Genomic DNA, 13,764 nt, shown 5'->3' with positions numbered 1-13,764 from the left:
ATGCTGGTTTGTTTTTTTTTTTCCTGTTTTTACTCAGTCAACAGTTGTCCAAGCAGAGCCGGCACCAGAATTGGAAGCGCGAGTTTTATATTCTTTGATAATTTTTCAGAATTATACTGCAGTCACATTTAAAATACAATGCTGGGGTGGATTTTGTGGCTGGGATGGTGGATTTCAGGGAGGGGGGGCCTGGGGGGCAAATGTGATAAAGAGGGAGGGGGAATTCTGGGAGGGCTCACCTCACAGATTGAGTGACAATCACAATAAATTTAACAGCTACTCATTTTTTTTTTTAAATAAAAAGAAAATGAACAAAAAAAAAAGTATGTGCATGCTAAAAGGTCCAATAAAACGCTGAACTTTCTCCACATCAGTGAGTCTAGATGCAAATAAACGATGCAGCAGGAGCCCGTAGTGCACTCTATTGCCACCGGAGGTCACTCTGACAATGTCTGCGGAGCATGTTCTTGTTCTCCAAAGCTGCAGACTCACAGGGCTGATCTGGTGTCTCAGGTCAAACACCTGAAAGGCCCGCTGATTGAAGCTGTAATGAATACAGTGACTACCGACACCTCCGGGTACTGATGTTAAAGCAAGCAAACAAAAGAAGTCTGACGGGGAAACAAAAAAAATGAGAACATTATTGCACATGGTCTTACAAAACTCAGACTTTGTCCACAGTGATAGAACAGTGTACAGTAAAAGACAACACTAGTATGTCAGTGTTTCAGATTTAAGTGATATATATTTACAAAAGTGAAATGACCCTTTCTAAGGCCCGTCTATTCGCAAACATAATCTATTATGTTACGTAAAACTACTTGAGAGATTGAAATATAACAAGTAAAGTGAACTCATACTTTTTTATGCTTTTTTTTCTGCAAACAAAATGTTTTTTGTTTTTTTTCAAGGTTTGGCCAACTTTTTGGCAAAACCGTGTTCTCAAAAATCGTATAACTTCTTGAGAACGCCTGTCCACCTTCTCTCTGGAACCTGGAACATGTAAGTAATCACTATAGAAAACCACTGAAACAAATATTGCCACGTAGTACCATGCAAACAGCAATTATAAAACATTTAGAAGTCAATAAATAAATGAATTTCCAGTAAACTTCTCCAATAAACTTCAGATATCTTTTTGAATAAATTTAAAAGGCTCAGATGATGCAGGCGACGCCATAGACAGTCCTAAAATAACTGAGAAACTCCTGCGAGCAACCCCCTCTCAGTGACGAGCATGTAAAAAGAAAATCCTCATGACTTTGGCACTCAATCTTTGAATACTACAAGAGTAGTGGCATGTTTCTTTTAAATATCACAGGTTTTTAAAAGTTTAAAATCTATCAAATATGTCAGAAATCCTTAGCTTCAAACGTTAAAACTCCAGTTTTGCTTAAATGCACAGAAATGCACGTTTTGCCTTTTAAGTTGCGTCTCTTGTGGGATAAAATGTAGTTATTATAAACAGAGCACTGACAAAGTGAGGAAAAATAGGTGTATGGTTTGCTCTCACTTATGTAATATTGCATCAAGATATTCATTATAGTATTTCTATTAAAACAGAACCCTGTCCAGAAGTCACAGGCCAAACGTATACAGGTACAGCCTTGTGTTGTTAGATAACCACCAGCAGCACTGATATGTATGTCTTTACCCTTTTTCACGTCGTCTTTAGAGTCGATTCATCTCTATTTACAGTACAAATAAATCTAGAAATTACTAGCAGCATTCACAACATATGATCAGACATTCAAGCAACACTAAAAACATTAAATAACATTTTTAAATAGTTCTATAAACTAATTTGTTTTGCTTCCCTATACTATATATATATTTATATATATATTTATATTTATATATACTATGTATATATACGGATTTATATTTATACTTCTACTACAAGTGCAAATGACCAAAAATAGTTTCTTTGAAGAAAAGAAACGGGAATAATAAAAGTAAAGTGACAGAAGTTCTTGGTCAGAGTGAGATGATTCTGGATTGTACGAGACTTACGAAATCTACATATACAAAATATTATGTGTAAAAAAATAAATAACATGATCACGCGAGTCCAGATTTGCAACTATTGCACATTCCTTCCAAAAATGCACTTTTCTTTTTTTTTTCCTCCAAAATTTGCTCTCGAGTCGCTCAGACGTGGGAGACGTTTGGCTCAAATCTTCACCAATCTCTGGGATATAAATTCTGACCGTGGAGAAACTACTGCATAGAGTTCAACCTCGTGAACAAAGTGAGTTTCGGAGCTACGGAAACCCTTGTCCTACCGTTTTTTATTTGAACGAGACCCTATAAAGAACTAACCTACAGATGTTAAGCATTCCCAGCTTGGTGTTAGAAGCTGTTCTTGTTTTTAATTTTGACTTAATTTAATTATCTACAGGGCCACCTTCAAACTAGAGTATCTTTATTATTCAGTTTTGCCTTATTTTTTTTTTTTAGAATACTTTGTTCTCATGTAGTGGAATTTAACGTAGTTTTCTTTGCTATTTCTCCGAAAATACTTTGATTTGGCACGTTAATGAATGAAAATTTGGCAAACTGGATGATATATAAATATATCTGACAATCAGAGTGACATAAATATTTTCTCTAGATGAAAAAATAACATTTACACTTGTCGCACAGTGGTGAAGAGTGCAGTGCCTTTGCTTGCGATGACGTTTACCATAAAGATGGGAGCCGATAAATAGATACAATAAAATAAATAAAAAAAATTTTTTGTTGTCGTTAAAAACAGCATTTTTCAGTGTTCTTTCTGAGCGAAGGAGCCTGTTCTCTCCAATTAGAAGCTTTTCAGTTAGTCACAAAAAATACTACACTCATACTGAACAACGCATCAGAGCTTGTACATTATTTACAGTGAATCACACGAGGGTTCGAGAGGTGCTGGCGACGATCACATCCTCCACGGGTCGGGGGCGGGGGGCTTTGTAACTGTCTCCCCGCTTTGCTGGCACCCCAGCCTTCTGCTAGGAGACTATTCACAGTTTAATTACGTGTCAATCTCAACAAACTAGCCTAGTATTTTGTTGTTGTTGGGTTTTTTTTTTTGTGGGGGATTTTTTTTTGGCACGAACAGTGGCCACAGAGATAAACTGCCACTTAGAAATGAGCAGAAAGAAGTGTTGGGGGTGGGGTGGTGGGGGGGAGAAAGTGACAACAGTGGAGTAAAAACATACACAGTGGTTGAGAATGTCATGCTGAAGAGTGAGCAGGTTAGAGATAAAGACCGCGGAGTAGACCCGCGTCTCAGTCTCCTTGGTCGAGGTGAGTTTCACAGTTCGTGCTTCCCAGCTGTACTCTCCTTCGTCCTCCGGCTGGAGGTCCTGGCTGTGGGGGCCGCAGAGTCCGACATGAAAACTCACGCCTGAGACGACAGGCCGCGGGGAGAGTCCCATCACTACCGGGGGAACTAGAGGGGTCTAATCCAACAATGAGCTCGTTTCAGCCAGATAACGTTTTGTGCCGATTAGAAGTCTGTCCCACTCTTGTGTTCAGACAGGCAAAAGGAAGAAACAAAAAAACAACAAACAAAAAAAACCAATAACTGACATTTCCATGCAGGGGTTTTCACACCACAGCGAAGAACCCGCACTCACCAACACCTCATCCCGGCCGAGTTACCGTGGGTTTGAAAGAGAATTAGAACCAGCGGAGAAAGGTTTATTTTGCTATTGTGTTTGCAGTGGGAAACGTTTTTGGATTCGTCTGTCTGCCGTGGTCAGAGCAAGAGGGAGAGGCGCTGAAGCTGAGCGGGGCTATTTGTTGGTTGTGAGAGCACTACAGCACAGAAATAAACAGGACCTCGTTAATGAAGCGATGGGGATGACGAGGTGAGAGCACAGCTGACATGGGAGAGGAAGGGGGTTATAGAGAGGGGGGAGATGGGGGAGTTGGCTGCTCTTTCAGGAATAGATGGTGATGACCTCGCGGCCACCTCCGCGAACCAGAAGGACCCGGTTTAGACCTTCGGTGAGCACCTCCAGGAACTCCATGTCTGTTGGGGGAGAGTTAAAGAAACAACTAGAAGAAAATGAGCTTTTTCAGAGCCGAGTTTATGGAGTACAGTTTGGTGCTGTGGCCTGTCAGTGTATCACGTCCAAATCTTTTTGCAGATTGTGTTTTAAACAGGGGGAACCACTGCTTTTCATCTTCATATAGCAGATCTGAGCTTAAGGGACCCTAAAACAGTTAAAAGGACATAACATGCATTTTTGATTCAGAGATTTACGAGGCAGTTTTGTCACGGACTAAAGCACACTGACATCAAATAAAGGTTGTCCGCTGGATTTAGTGCATTTAAACCGTCTCTTAGTCCTGCTTATTTCTGTCAGATTTTTTTTCATATGGAACAAAGATATTGGTATAAATAAAAATACATTTTCACACTGCAAAAAGGGAACTAAAAGTAAGTTGTCTTCAAATGAGTGAACGTGTCCTTGATTTGAGCAGCAAGTTTAAATGAACTTTAAATCATCTCCATCATCTTATTTCAAGAGCAGTATATCTAATTATCAAATACTTATTCCATTGGCAGATTATCTCATTTACCCGCTGAAATCAAGGACTAATACACTAATTTAAAGAACATTTTACTTACTTTTAGTTCCCTTTTTGCAGTGGCAAAAGATGATTTAATTTCTCATGAAAGAAAGCCGGACAAATCAACCAGGCGCTATGTGGAAAAGTAATTGCTCCCTTTGTTGCTTCATCAATTGACAGTGATTATCCAGAGCAGCAGAATTCAACTTGAAAAGTCCCAAGCAGGCCTGGATACTGCCGGAGCAGGAGAATCAAGACATGATTTAAATGAAAGCTGGTTGACAACATGAAGGGACTAAAATATCTTAAAAACAAAAACAAAACCTAAAGCCCTGCAGCCTTCGCTTGCCTTAGTTAAGGTGGTCAGTGTTTAGGATTCAACAACAGTGAGACTGGGCAAAAAATGGCGTCAATGGGACGGTTCCAAGGCCAACTGAATCACCACTGCTGACCAAGGAACCACAAATATTTATCTAGTGTAAGACTAAACCAGCATTGCTGAAAAAGAGCATCTGGTTTGTTTGCTGGTCAGGGGCTAGTTTGGTGCTTCAGGACCTGAATGTCCTAAATTCTGCTCTCAACCAGAAAATCCTGAGGGAGAAAGTTTTTAATCTCAAGTGCACTCTGGCAAGCCCATTTCTGAATACCTCGAAAAATCCAAAAGTAAAGGTTCTGGAGCAGGTTCAGCCAAAGTGTAGGCATAAATGCGACTGAGATGCTGTGTCGTGACCATAGTCAGGTAATTTATGGTTAAAAACGCTGCGATGGGACTGAGTGAAACAATTCTGCAAGGAAGAGTGGGTAAAAAATCCTCCACAGCAATATTAAAAAGACTCAATGCAAGTTATCGCAAACATTTGACGGTAGCTGTTGCTGCCAAAGGTGAATCAACCGGATTTTAGGCTGAGTGCAATTACTTTTTCACACAGGGAAAACCTATAAAACTCTTGGTTGGAATGTCTTTTTTCCGTTGAATTTATGAAATCATCACTTGAAAATTTCACAGTGATAAACAGCAAACATGGCCGTGATCACTTTTGCAGTAGCAAATAGCACAAGCCACATTTTTTTCCTCTTTCTCAGTTTATATAAGGATGGATTTGTGTAATTTTGTGACATTTTCTTGAATTATGTTCCCCCCGGTGAATAAATATATATTTCCTCTTCCTTTTTCCGGTTAGTCCGTTGCTGTTCTGTAGGACCCAGTGTGATATTTACACCTGTGCCTGAGACTCTGAAGTTTTCCCTGCTTCCGTTCGGTCGTCATGCGACTAAAAAAGTCTGCCTTTTTTTAAAGCTTTCAACATGAAATGCTTTAAAGTAAACAACTGTTCTCCTTCCTTCTGACAGGTTATTTCCTCTCTGAAGAGAACTTTTGAAAAACTCCCAGCATGTCTGTTAATGTCACACCCCTGACCATTTCTCCAGCAACTGTTTCCCAGATGGCTACGCCTTGGAGGAGTCTTGCTGGTTTAATATATTTCCCATTTCAATTAGTGGGACCACAGAGCTTCTGACTTCCACAAAGCAATAGAAGTTGAGTAATAGCTTTTGCCTCCTGATCATTACATTATGACCAAAGAGATCAGGTCTTAGTTTTTATCGTATCACGCTGCATAAATTCTGGTTTCATACACAAGCAGGTCTGACCTGACCAGAGTTCAAAAAGCTACAGCTAAGGGTCTGAATACTTTAGGTAATAAGCTATTTCTGTTACTTGCTGTTATTTAATAGTTTTTTAAAATAACCTATATAAATATATATTTTCAGATGAGGACATTTTTGCTGGTAACTATGTGTGACAGGGTTTAATATAAATTCATCCTTTCTTGCAGCAGCAAAATCTACAATAAAAAAAAAATTTTTTTGGAGTTCATATATTCAGAACGGGAAAGTCTCGTTAAGAAAAAAAAAGTTTTAACGAAGGTACTAGTGGCACGATTGCTGGTTTATCCCTTCAAATAAATGTAGCTGAGGCATTATTTACACTTTGCTTCACTCGTTTAATCGACATTTCTGGGACCTTTCGATAAGTAAACCTTGACTTCCTGTTCAAGGTCGGAGCAAAGAGTGTGATTTGAAAAATCTATCTAAAAACAGTAATTTGTCAGCATGGATATTTTATTCAACAGAAAAATGTTACTGAAATTAAACATATATTTTTTCCCCTAAAATATTTGCTGTGACTTTATGCTACTCCTATGAAAGATGAGCATAAGTTCAGTAATTTTCTACATCTTCACGTGGGATGCACCAGATTCGCCTGTGCCTGTACCTGCAGAGCCGAGACCGTAAGAGTGTTTTCTGTGTTATGGTTGGAATTAACTGATTACTGGTATAAAACTAATGTAACTAAAAAAAAAGGTTGATCTTTTGGAGTCTGAAAAGATTGAGATGGGACACTGGCGTCACTGCTGATTACCGGTGTTTTGAAAAGACACATCAGAGCAAACTTTTTGCCACAGGGCCCAAACTTGAAAATAATTGCAAGGCCAAACTTTTTATTGATTTTTTATTAAAAAGCTAAAGCTATGTTTTGTAAAAATATCTTTTACCTGCTGAACAAAAAAAAAAAAAAACACAATATTTTAGAAAACTATAGAATTCTGACTCCTGTGGAAAAGGGACCTGTAAATCATTGTAGGTCCAAAACATAAAATCTCACACTGGTTTGTCAGAGACCCAAGTGTTGATTGTTTTTCTATTAGCTTTGTCTCGATTTTTCAGGTGTGTTCTCAGCTACAAGAATAGAGATGGGTCACTCTTTCTTTTGCTTTATTTAGCCGAGCTTACTGAATGGTTGCACCAAAATCTGCTTTCGAGTAAAATCCACTTGATGTTTGAGGTCCTGTTTACGATCAGATTGAATCCAAAACAAAAAATACAAAATAAAAATGAGTACCTTCCATTTTCAGAAGACTTTAATTCGTTTGTATCATTTTTGAAAGGCATTAGTTAAAATTTCACTGTAAGATAATTATTTTTTTTATATTTATCTCCACAAACCCCCTGAGCTGACAAACCAAATTAGTCCCATTTTTGTCTTGTGGTCAAGAGCCACAAAAACTCACTCCGAGGGACAGAAATAGCCTTTGGACACCCGGCATTAGAGTCTCCTATGGTGCTGCTCTGATAAAGGATACAGTTCTCATCACTTGTCCGGTTCTTGGGTGGCCCTGGCATGTTCAGGAGGACCAGCTTGGCCTCGGAGGACTTTTTGAGGATGACTTCATTCAGCCGGAGCGCTGTGTGCATACGCCGCACGTTAGACTGGTTCCTGAGGGAGAGACAAAACGAGAGAGAGGACTGATTTCTGCCGGTCAGAGATCGGAGGTGTTAAAGCACCGTGCGATGCTCGGAGGTGATACGGACGACAGATGCACATTCACACTTTTATTTCTAGGACATCCTCATCTTATCATGGGCCTGACTTGATGGCAATGAGATGTGGATCGATGGAGGAAGGAGGTTCACAAGGACTTCCGTACTTACAGGTTCTCCCACTCTCTGCAGCATTACAAGAAGAGAAATAAATCTTTATCAATACAAGTGTCTTAGCTTTTACAAAAGTTGATCCCACCTAAAAACAAATTCAATGTCTTGTGTCCTAGGAGGCTGGTTCGGTAATGCTTCTTAGATAAAGCAACATGGAGTCTCTACCCCCCGCCCCCGCGACAGTCAATAGTTCGTTCAGCATTGCAAAGCACTCACGGCTTCATGTTGAAGATGTCTTTGATGTCCTCTTCTGTGGTCACTCCAAGAGGCTTCGCTGCCTTGCCGTCACACTTCTCCGTCCAGGTCCTCTGGATCTGCTCCCCGGGGCTCTGGGTCTCCTCGGCGGGGGTCAGCGGGGTGGCTGGGGTGGCGGGGCTGGCTGGGGTGGTGTTGTCGTGGATGAGCTGGACCTGAGCAGGGGGGGACACAGGGGAAGAGGCCGACTTTGACTATGAGACGAGAGGAAAAATAGAGGACGAATGCGGAGTTACGTACATGTCAACATGAAAAATAGAAAGAGCCACGGTAGAAGTTGAAATGTGGGAATGTAGGTAAAGTTACAGAGAGCCACAGTGTTTGAGAAAGGAGAGGAAGGAGAGAAGGGATTAAAAAAGGGATTTCTACAGCTGCTTATTTGAACATACAGCTTATTCACAAAAGGAGGATAAAGTTATCAGTTTAAAAGAAAATGGTAGAAATAGTGTTCCCACTGGACTGAAATTAATCAAAATGTTATTCTTGTTTGCTACCTTAATCATGCTAATAGTATTTATACCTGTGGTGTCCAAACATTTTACCACATGGGTCAAAAACATCAAGTTAAAAGTGTTTGCATGGCAGAAAAGTACATGCTCAACAAAAAACTACAGTGCAATGTTTTAGTAAAACACATTTTGCAGGACAAGGGATCTGTAAATCATTGTATATACAAAACTTAAAAATAGTTTTGTGGGTTTCCCTTATAAAAAATAAACAGATAAAGCCCTTTTGTTGCAGGGGTCGACTGACTTTTATTTTCCAACCTGTTCTCAGCAATAAGGAGCTGGTCATAATATTAGAATATTATGAAAAAGTTTATTTTCTTCAGTAATTCAATTCAAAAAGAGAAACTTGTAAAATATAATGACATATTTCAAGTGTTTTTTCTTTTAATTTTGATAGTTATAACTGACAACTAATGAAACTCCAAATTATGTATCTCAGAAAATCAGAATATTACTTAAGAACAATACAAAAGAAGGATTTCCAGAAATGTTGGTCAACTGAAAAGCGTGAACATAAAAAGTCTGAGCATGTACAGCACTCATTACTTAGTTGGGCTCCTTACTGCAGCAATGCAGCATGAAGTCAATCAGACTGTGGCCCTGCTCAGGTGTTATGAGTAGCTCTGATAGTGGTCGTCAACTGCAACATCAGTACAATGTTACCTCAATTCATTTTCAGGTATTTGTTTAAACAATTTCCTGCCATTTCCTGTCTGTTGTAGATTATTTGCTGTGTTTGGGACCATTGTTCTGTCGATAAGTTTGGCAAAGCTAAAGCTGTTAAATATATATATATATATATATATATATATATATATATATATATATATATATATATATATATATATATATATATATAAATAAACATAAATATATATAAATAATTACATGACCAGCACCTGTATAAAAATTTTAAACAAAAGATTGTGAACCTTCATTAATATGTAGAGGGGGAAATAAAAACCGCCTTGTACAGTTATTTGCAGTGGGGAGGGCGGGATTAACTTTTGGGCTCCATTTCTTTGGCTTCACAGCTGCTTCACGCCGTCTCGGTTGCTAGGCAACAGGATTAACGCTGAGGTAAGGGCAGGGACCGCTGGTGGAGACTAGACCGTCCCATTTTACAAGCTGATCTCTTCCTAGCTTCTCTTTTTCGCGGTGGACGAAGGAGCCGGCCCATGTAGACCGGGTCCTTCAAAGGATGCTGCCCCCCCCCCCCCCCCCCCCCCCCCACCCCCCTCTCTCTCTCAGATTCTACCTCCTCTTCAGGCTTCTCCTCCTTGCTGGTGGCTGGCGGCTCCTCGGTCACACTCAGCTGGGTGGTCACAGCGGCCGGGTTCTTACGCCGGATAGATCCGCGGGATGAATCGGTGATGCTCTGGATCTGTTAGGACACAAATAAAAAGAGAAAAAAAGGTGGTGTGATAAATACAGATGATCTTTTGCTCTGTTTGTATTATGAAAGCTTCAAGCTGCATTACACAGCAGTGTTTTTTTTTTTTTTGCACTTTGCAGCAGTAACTTATAGCAACTCATTTCTGTGTGACCCCTTTTAGTCCGTCATATTTCTGTAAAGACCTTTTGGTCAACAATTGCAACATCACTACAATGTTCAATTCATTTAGATTTGGAGGTATTTGTTTAAATGATTTCTTGCCATTTCCTGTCAGTTGTAGATTAATTGCTGTGTTTGGGATCAGTGTCCTGTCGATAACAAAGTTTGGGCAAAGCTGAAGCTGTTGGACAGCCTCCATTGTTTGGCATACATAGCAGTTCATAGTCAAAGACTGCAAGGTGCCCAGGTAGCATGAGCTCAGAAGAAACTGAAATCGTCGCCCCCTCCTTACTAGCCCAGCTGGTATGAGGTTGGTCTTCTCATTTTACAGAACATCCCTACACTGTTCTCATTTATCAAAAGAGCATTGCTCCTGATAGTTAATTTAGAAAAAACTTTGTAAACCTAAGCCAAGCTGCTACAGTGCCTTAAAAAAATATTCAAACCTCCTTAAATGATTCACACCTTTTCCCATCATAAACATAAACTTACTGCTGTTTATTGGGATTTTATGTGAAATACCAACACTTAATTGTGACATGAAAGGAAATTGATAGATTTTTTAGCCAACAAAATGTGGCGTATATTTATATTTAGCTTCCCATAGCCACTGCTTTGTACAACTGTATTTTACTGCTTTATGACTGCAAGTCTTCTGGGGTGTGTCTCCACCGGCTTTTGACATCTAGAGACTAAAACTCCATTGGATGGAGAGCCCCGGTGAATATTAATTTCCAAGTTTTGCTACAGATTTTTAGTTGGATTCAGGCTTAGACTTTAACTAGGCCATTGTTTCACATGATCTAAACCATTTAATTGCAGCTCTGTCTGTGTGTTTAGGGTTGTTGTTCTGCTGGAACATGAGCCTCTGTCCATTTCTCAAGGCCTTTGCAAGACCCAACATGTTTTTTTCCCCACACAATTGTGTCATATATATCTTACTATGAACTCTGACCAGCTGCACTGTCCGCACTGAAGAAACGTATCCCCCACAGCATGATGCTGCCGCCACCCTGTTTCATGATGGGGGTTGTGCGTTCAGGATGCTGGGGAGTGTTTGTTCTCAGCCACATTTGCCGTATTTAGGCCAAAAGGTTTTGCTGTGTGACCTACATGACTTGTGGCAAACTTTAAACAGAAAATCCTTTGGCTTTCTTTCAACAGGCTGAAGATGGATTTGTAAAAGTGCACAACAGAAAATGATTGCGTCAACAGAATCTCCCACCTGAGCTGTGGATCTTTGCAGCTCCTCTAGTGTTATCATGGACCCCTTTGCTGCCTTTCTGATTAATCCTCTCCTGGCCCAGTTTAGGTGGACATCAGTGTCTTGGTAGATTTTTCTGTTATGCACTACTCTTTCCCTTTACAGTTGATGGATTGAACTTCTCCACAACTTTGTCCTGACCTTTCAGGTGTGTTTCTTTATCTTCCGGACACTGCGACTCCAGTTGGGTACTGGGTTTGTTTCCAAAATGTCAAGGCGCTGCCACTTTAGTAATCGATGTCAGAAGTACATACAGGAAGGCTAATAAAAAGCACCGCAAATCGCTCCTGAAATGTTTATTGTTTTCATTTTCCTGATCGCCTGATGGTAATTATTGTCGTTCATGACTTTAATTAAAAAATAATAAAGTTACAGATGGCCAACTACAATGTATTTATTTGTGAAGAAAATCATTTTTCAATTGCACCCTCCTTAATCTTAACTGAGAGTCAGAGATGGAGCTCTTGCGATGTTTTGCAGTTTTTCTGAGTATTACATAATTTGACCTTCGGCTGTGGTTGCTGGGACGTCTGCTTCTGGGAGAATTGGCAACTGTCTTAAATGTGCTACATGTTTTTCAAATGGTCGACTTCAGTTTCCTTTGAAATGGCCTTTCCAAAATTCATAGAAGTAACATTTTGTTTCCTTCATGACACTGTTACCACAAACCTTTCTGCTTCACTGCAAAAAGGGAACTAAAAGTAAGCAAAATTTCCTTAAAATTTGTATATTTGTACTGAATTTCTACCCTAATATAGAATCCTTAGACATACTGCTCTTGAAATAAGATGATGGAGATGAATTGTTCTTATTTTAAGTGCAAAAATCTTATTCCATTGGTCTGATTTACCAGCTTAAATCAATGAAAAATACACTAATTTCAAGAGGATTTTACCTACTTTTAGTTCCCTTTTTGCAGTAAGAGTAGTCTCTGCTTTTTTAGCGGTGGTCACACTTTCTGATCATCATTTAATTTGTTATATTTGACTGGCAGCACCTGGCTGTTACTTTCTCTTTTAACAACATTTTGAAGCAACAAGGATGTACTCAGACTTTTCCAATACTTTATTGACAGTCTTGGAAACCTTGTTTTCCCTATGACTGTGTTTCAGCCACAATTTAGAGGCGTACCACTGAGACCTATTTTCCCACCTCTGTCACAACATTGTCATGCTGTCAAACGCAACATCAGAGCATTTGCTGTTGTGGCTGTTGTCAACTCCCTGATAGAGAGGATAAATATGGTGACCCACTGCTCTGATTTAACACAAGATCCGCTTTTGTCCAGAGGGTGCTGTGTGTCATGTTAATTCAAATCAAGCCAAGCAAGGCCGAGTCGGCTTGTCAAGTCGTGTCAAGCTAATGTGTGCATTCTAAAAACAAAACTTTGACATGAGCAAACTTCCTTACCTCCCTCTCGCGCTCAGTCTTTGTAAGGTTGATCTGTTTCAGCATCTGCGAGCGTTGTTCCATCACCAGTGTCTTCTCGTACGTGTAGGCTGAGATGTCGCTGTCATGCTAAGGGAAACAGGAATCTTATTTTACTAGAAAATTACGTAAACACAGTTTTTTTCTCTTCTTCGTACATTTTCAGGCTAAATTTTTGTCGACATGTTCACACAAATGCAGAAGTGAAGATTTGTGGTCTACTAAAACGAAACCGTTTACAAGAGTTAGGTAAAATTGGAAGGATACTGTGTCAATTTAAGTGAGTTTGGTAAACAATGCAAAAGCATTTTTTTTTTATGTTTCGGTTGGAGAATACACATTTTTATGAAAATGCTAGTTGTGTTTTTGAAACTACTAGCCGAGCCTGAGGCATTGCCGCATTTTCTAATTTTTTCTGCAGCTAAGCGGCTCTAAACTACTGTTGAATGTTCTTGAATACACGTGGTTTGATTTAACAACTGTTTGGTCCCCAGCTTTGAGAAAACTCACCATTTCCACAACTTCGATCATAGCATCAATACGGAGGTGATAGAGGAAGGTAGTCAGGTCCTTTTTCATCTGGATGCTGTTGTCGTCCATCTGAGCCACGGTGAAGATGCGCATCTTGCACTTCCTCCAGACCTAACGATTTCACAAAACGTTTGTGTTGTTGTCTGCTTTTCAGAGCATCTCCC

General features: G+C 39.7%; 1 protein-coding gene across 2 annotated transcripts; it reads right to left on the bottom strand.

Moving 5' to 3' along the window:
- Positions 1-2,446: 2,446 nt before the first annotated feature.
- LOC118567118 (solute carrier family 12 member 5-like) lies at positions 2,447-13,718 on the bottom strand. 2 transcript variants are annotated; one of them, XM_036151280.1, is made up of 7 exons: positions 13,580-13,718; positions 13,052-13,159; positions 10,081-10,206; positions 8,275-8,507; positions 8,056-8,070; positions 7,707-7,840; positions 2,447-4,018 (listed from the first exon to the last, which is right to left on the bottom strand). In XM_036151280.1, exons 1-7 carry the CDS (start codon positions 13,691-13,693, stop codon positions 3,927-3,929), a joined length of 822 nt encoding a protein of 273 aa, XP_036007173.1. In that variant the 5' UTR covers positions 13,694-13,718; the 3' UTR covers positions 2,447-3,926. The 2 variants fall into 2 exon arrangements, with proteins under 2 accessions (XP_036007173.1, XP_036007174.1); XM_036151281.1 differs by having other exon boundaries at positions 8,275-8,468.
- Between the last annotated feature and the right edge of the window lie 46 nt (positions 13,719-13,764).

The sequence above is a fragment of the Fundulus heteroclitus genome, chromosome 20, assembly GCF_011125445.2.
Source record: "Fundulus heteroclitus isolate FHET01 chromosome 20, MU-UCD_Fhet_4.1, whole genome shotgun sequence".
NCBI classification, from domain to species: Eukaryota; Metazoa; Chordata; class Actinopteri; order Cyprinodontiformes; family Fundulidae; genus Fundulus; species Fundulus heteroclitus.
The sequence above is the reverse complement of the archived record's forward strand: the minus strand, read 5'-3'. Positions and strand labels throughout refer to the sequence as shown.

What these genes read in the sequence shown, in the direction of transcription:
- LOC118567118 (XM_036151280.1), bottom strand. Translation starts at nt 13,693, where the DNA reads ATGCGCATCTTCACCGTGGCTCAGATGGACGACAACAGCATCCAGATG. An exon ending in TGATCGAAGTTGTGGAAATG is followed by an intron (nt 13,160 to 13,579) that starts GTGAGTTTTCTC and finishes TGTTTCCCTTAG; the next exon opens with CATGACAGCGACATCTCAGC. An exon ending in AGGAGAAGCCTGAAGAGGAG is followed by an intron (nt 8,508 to 10,080) that starts GTAGAATCTGAG and finishes CTCGTCTCATAG; the next exon opens with TCAAAGTCGGCCTCTTCCCC.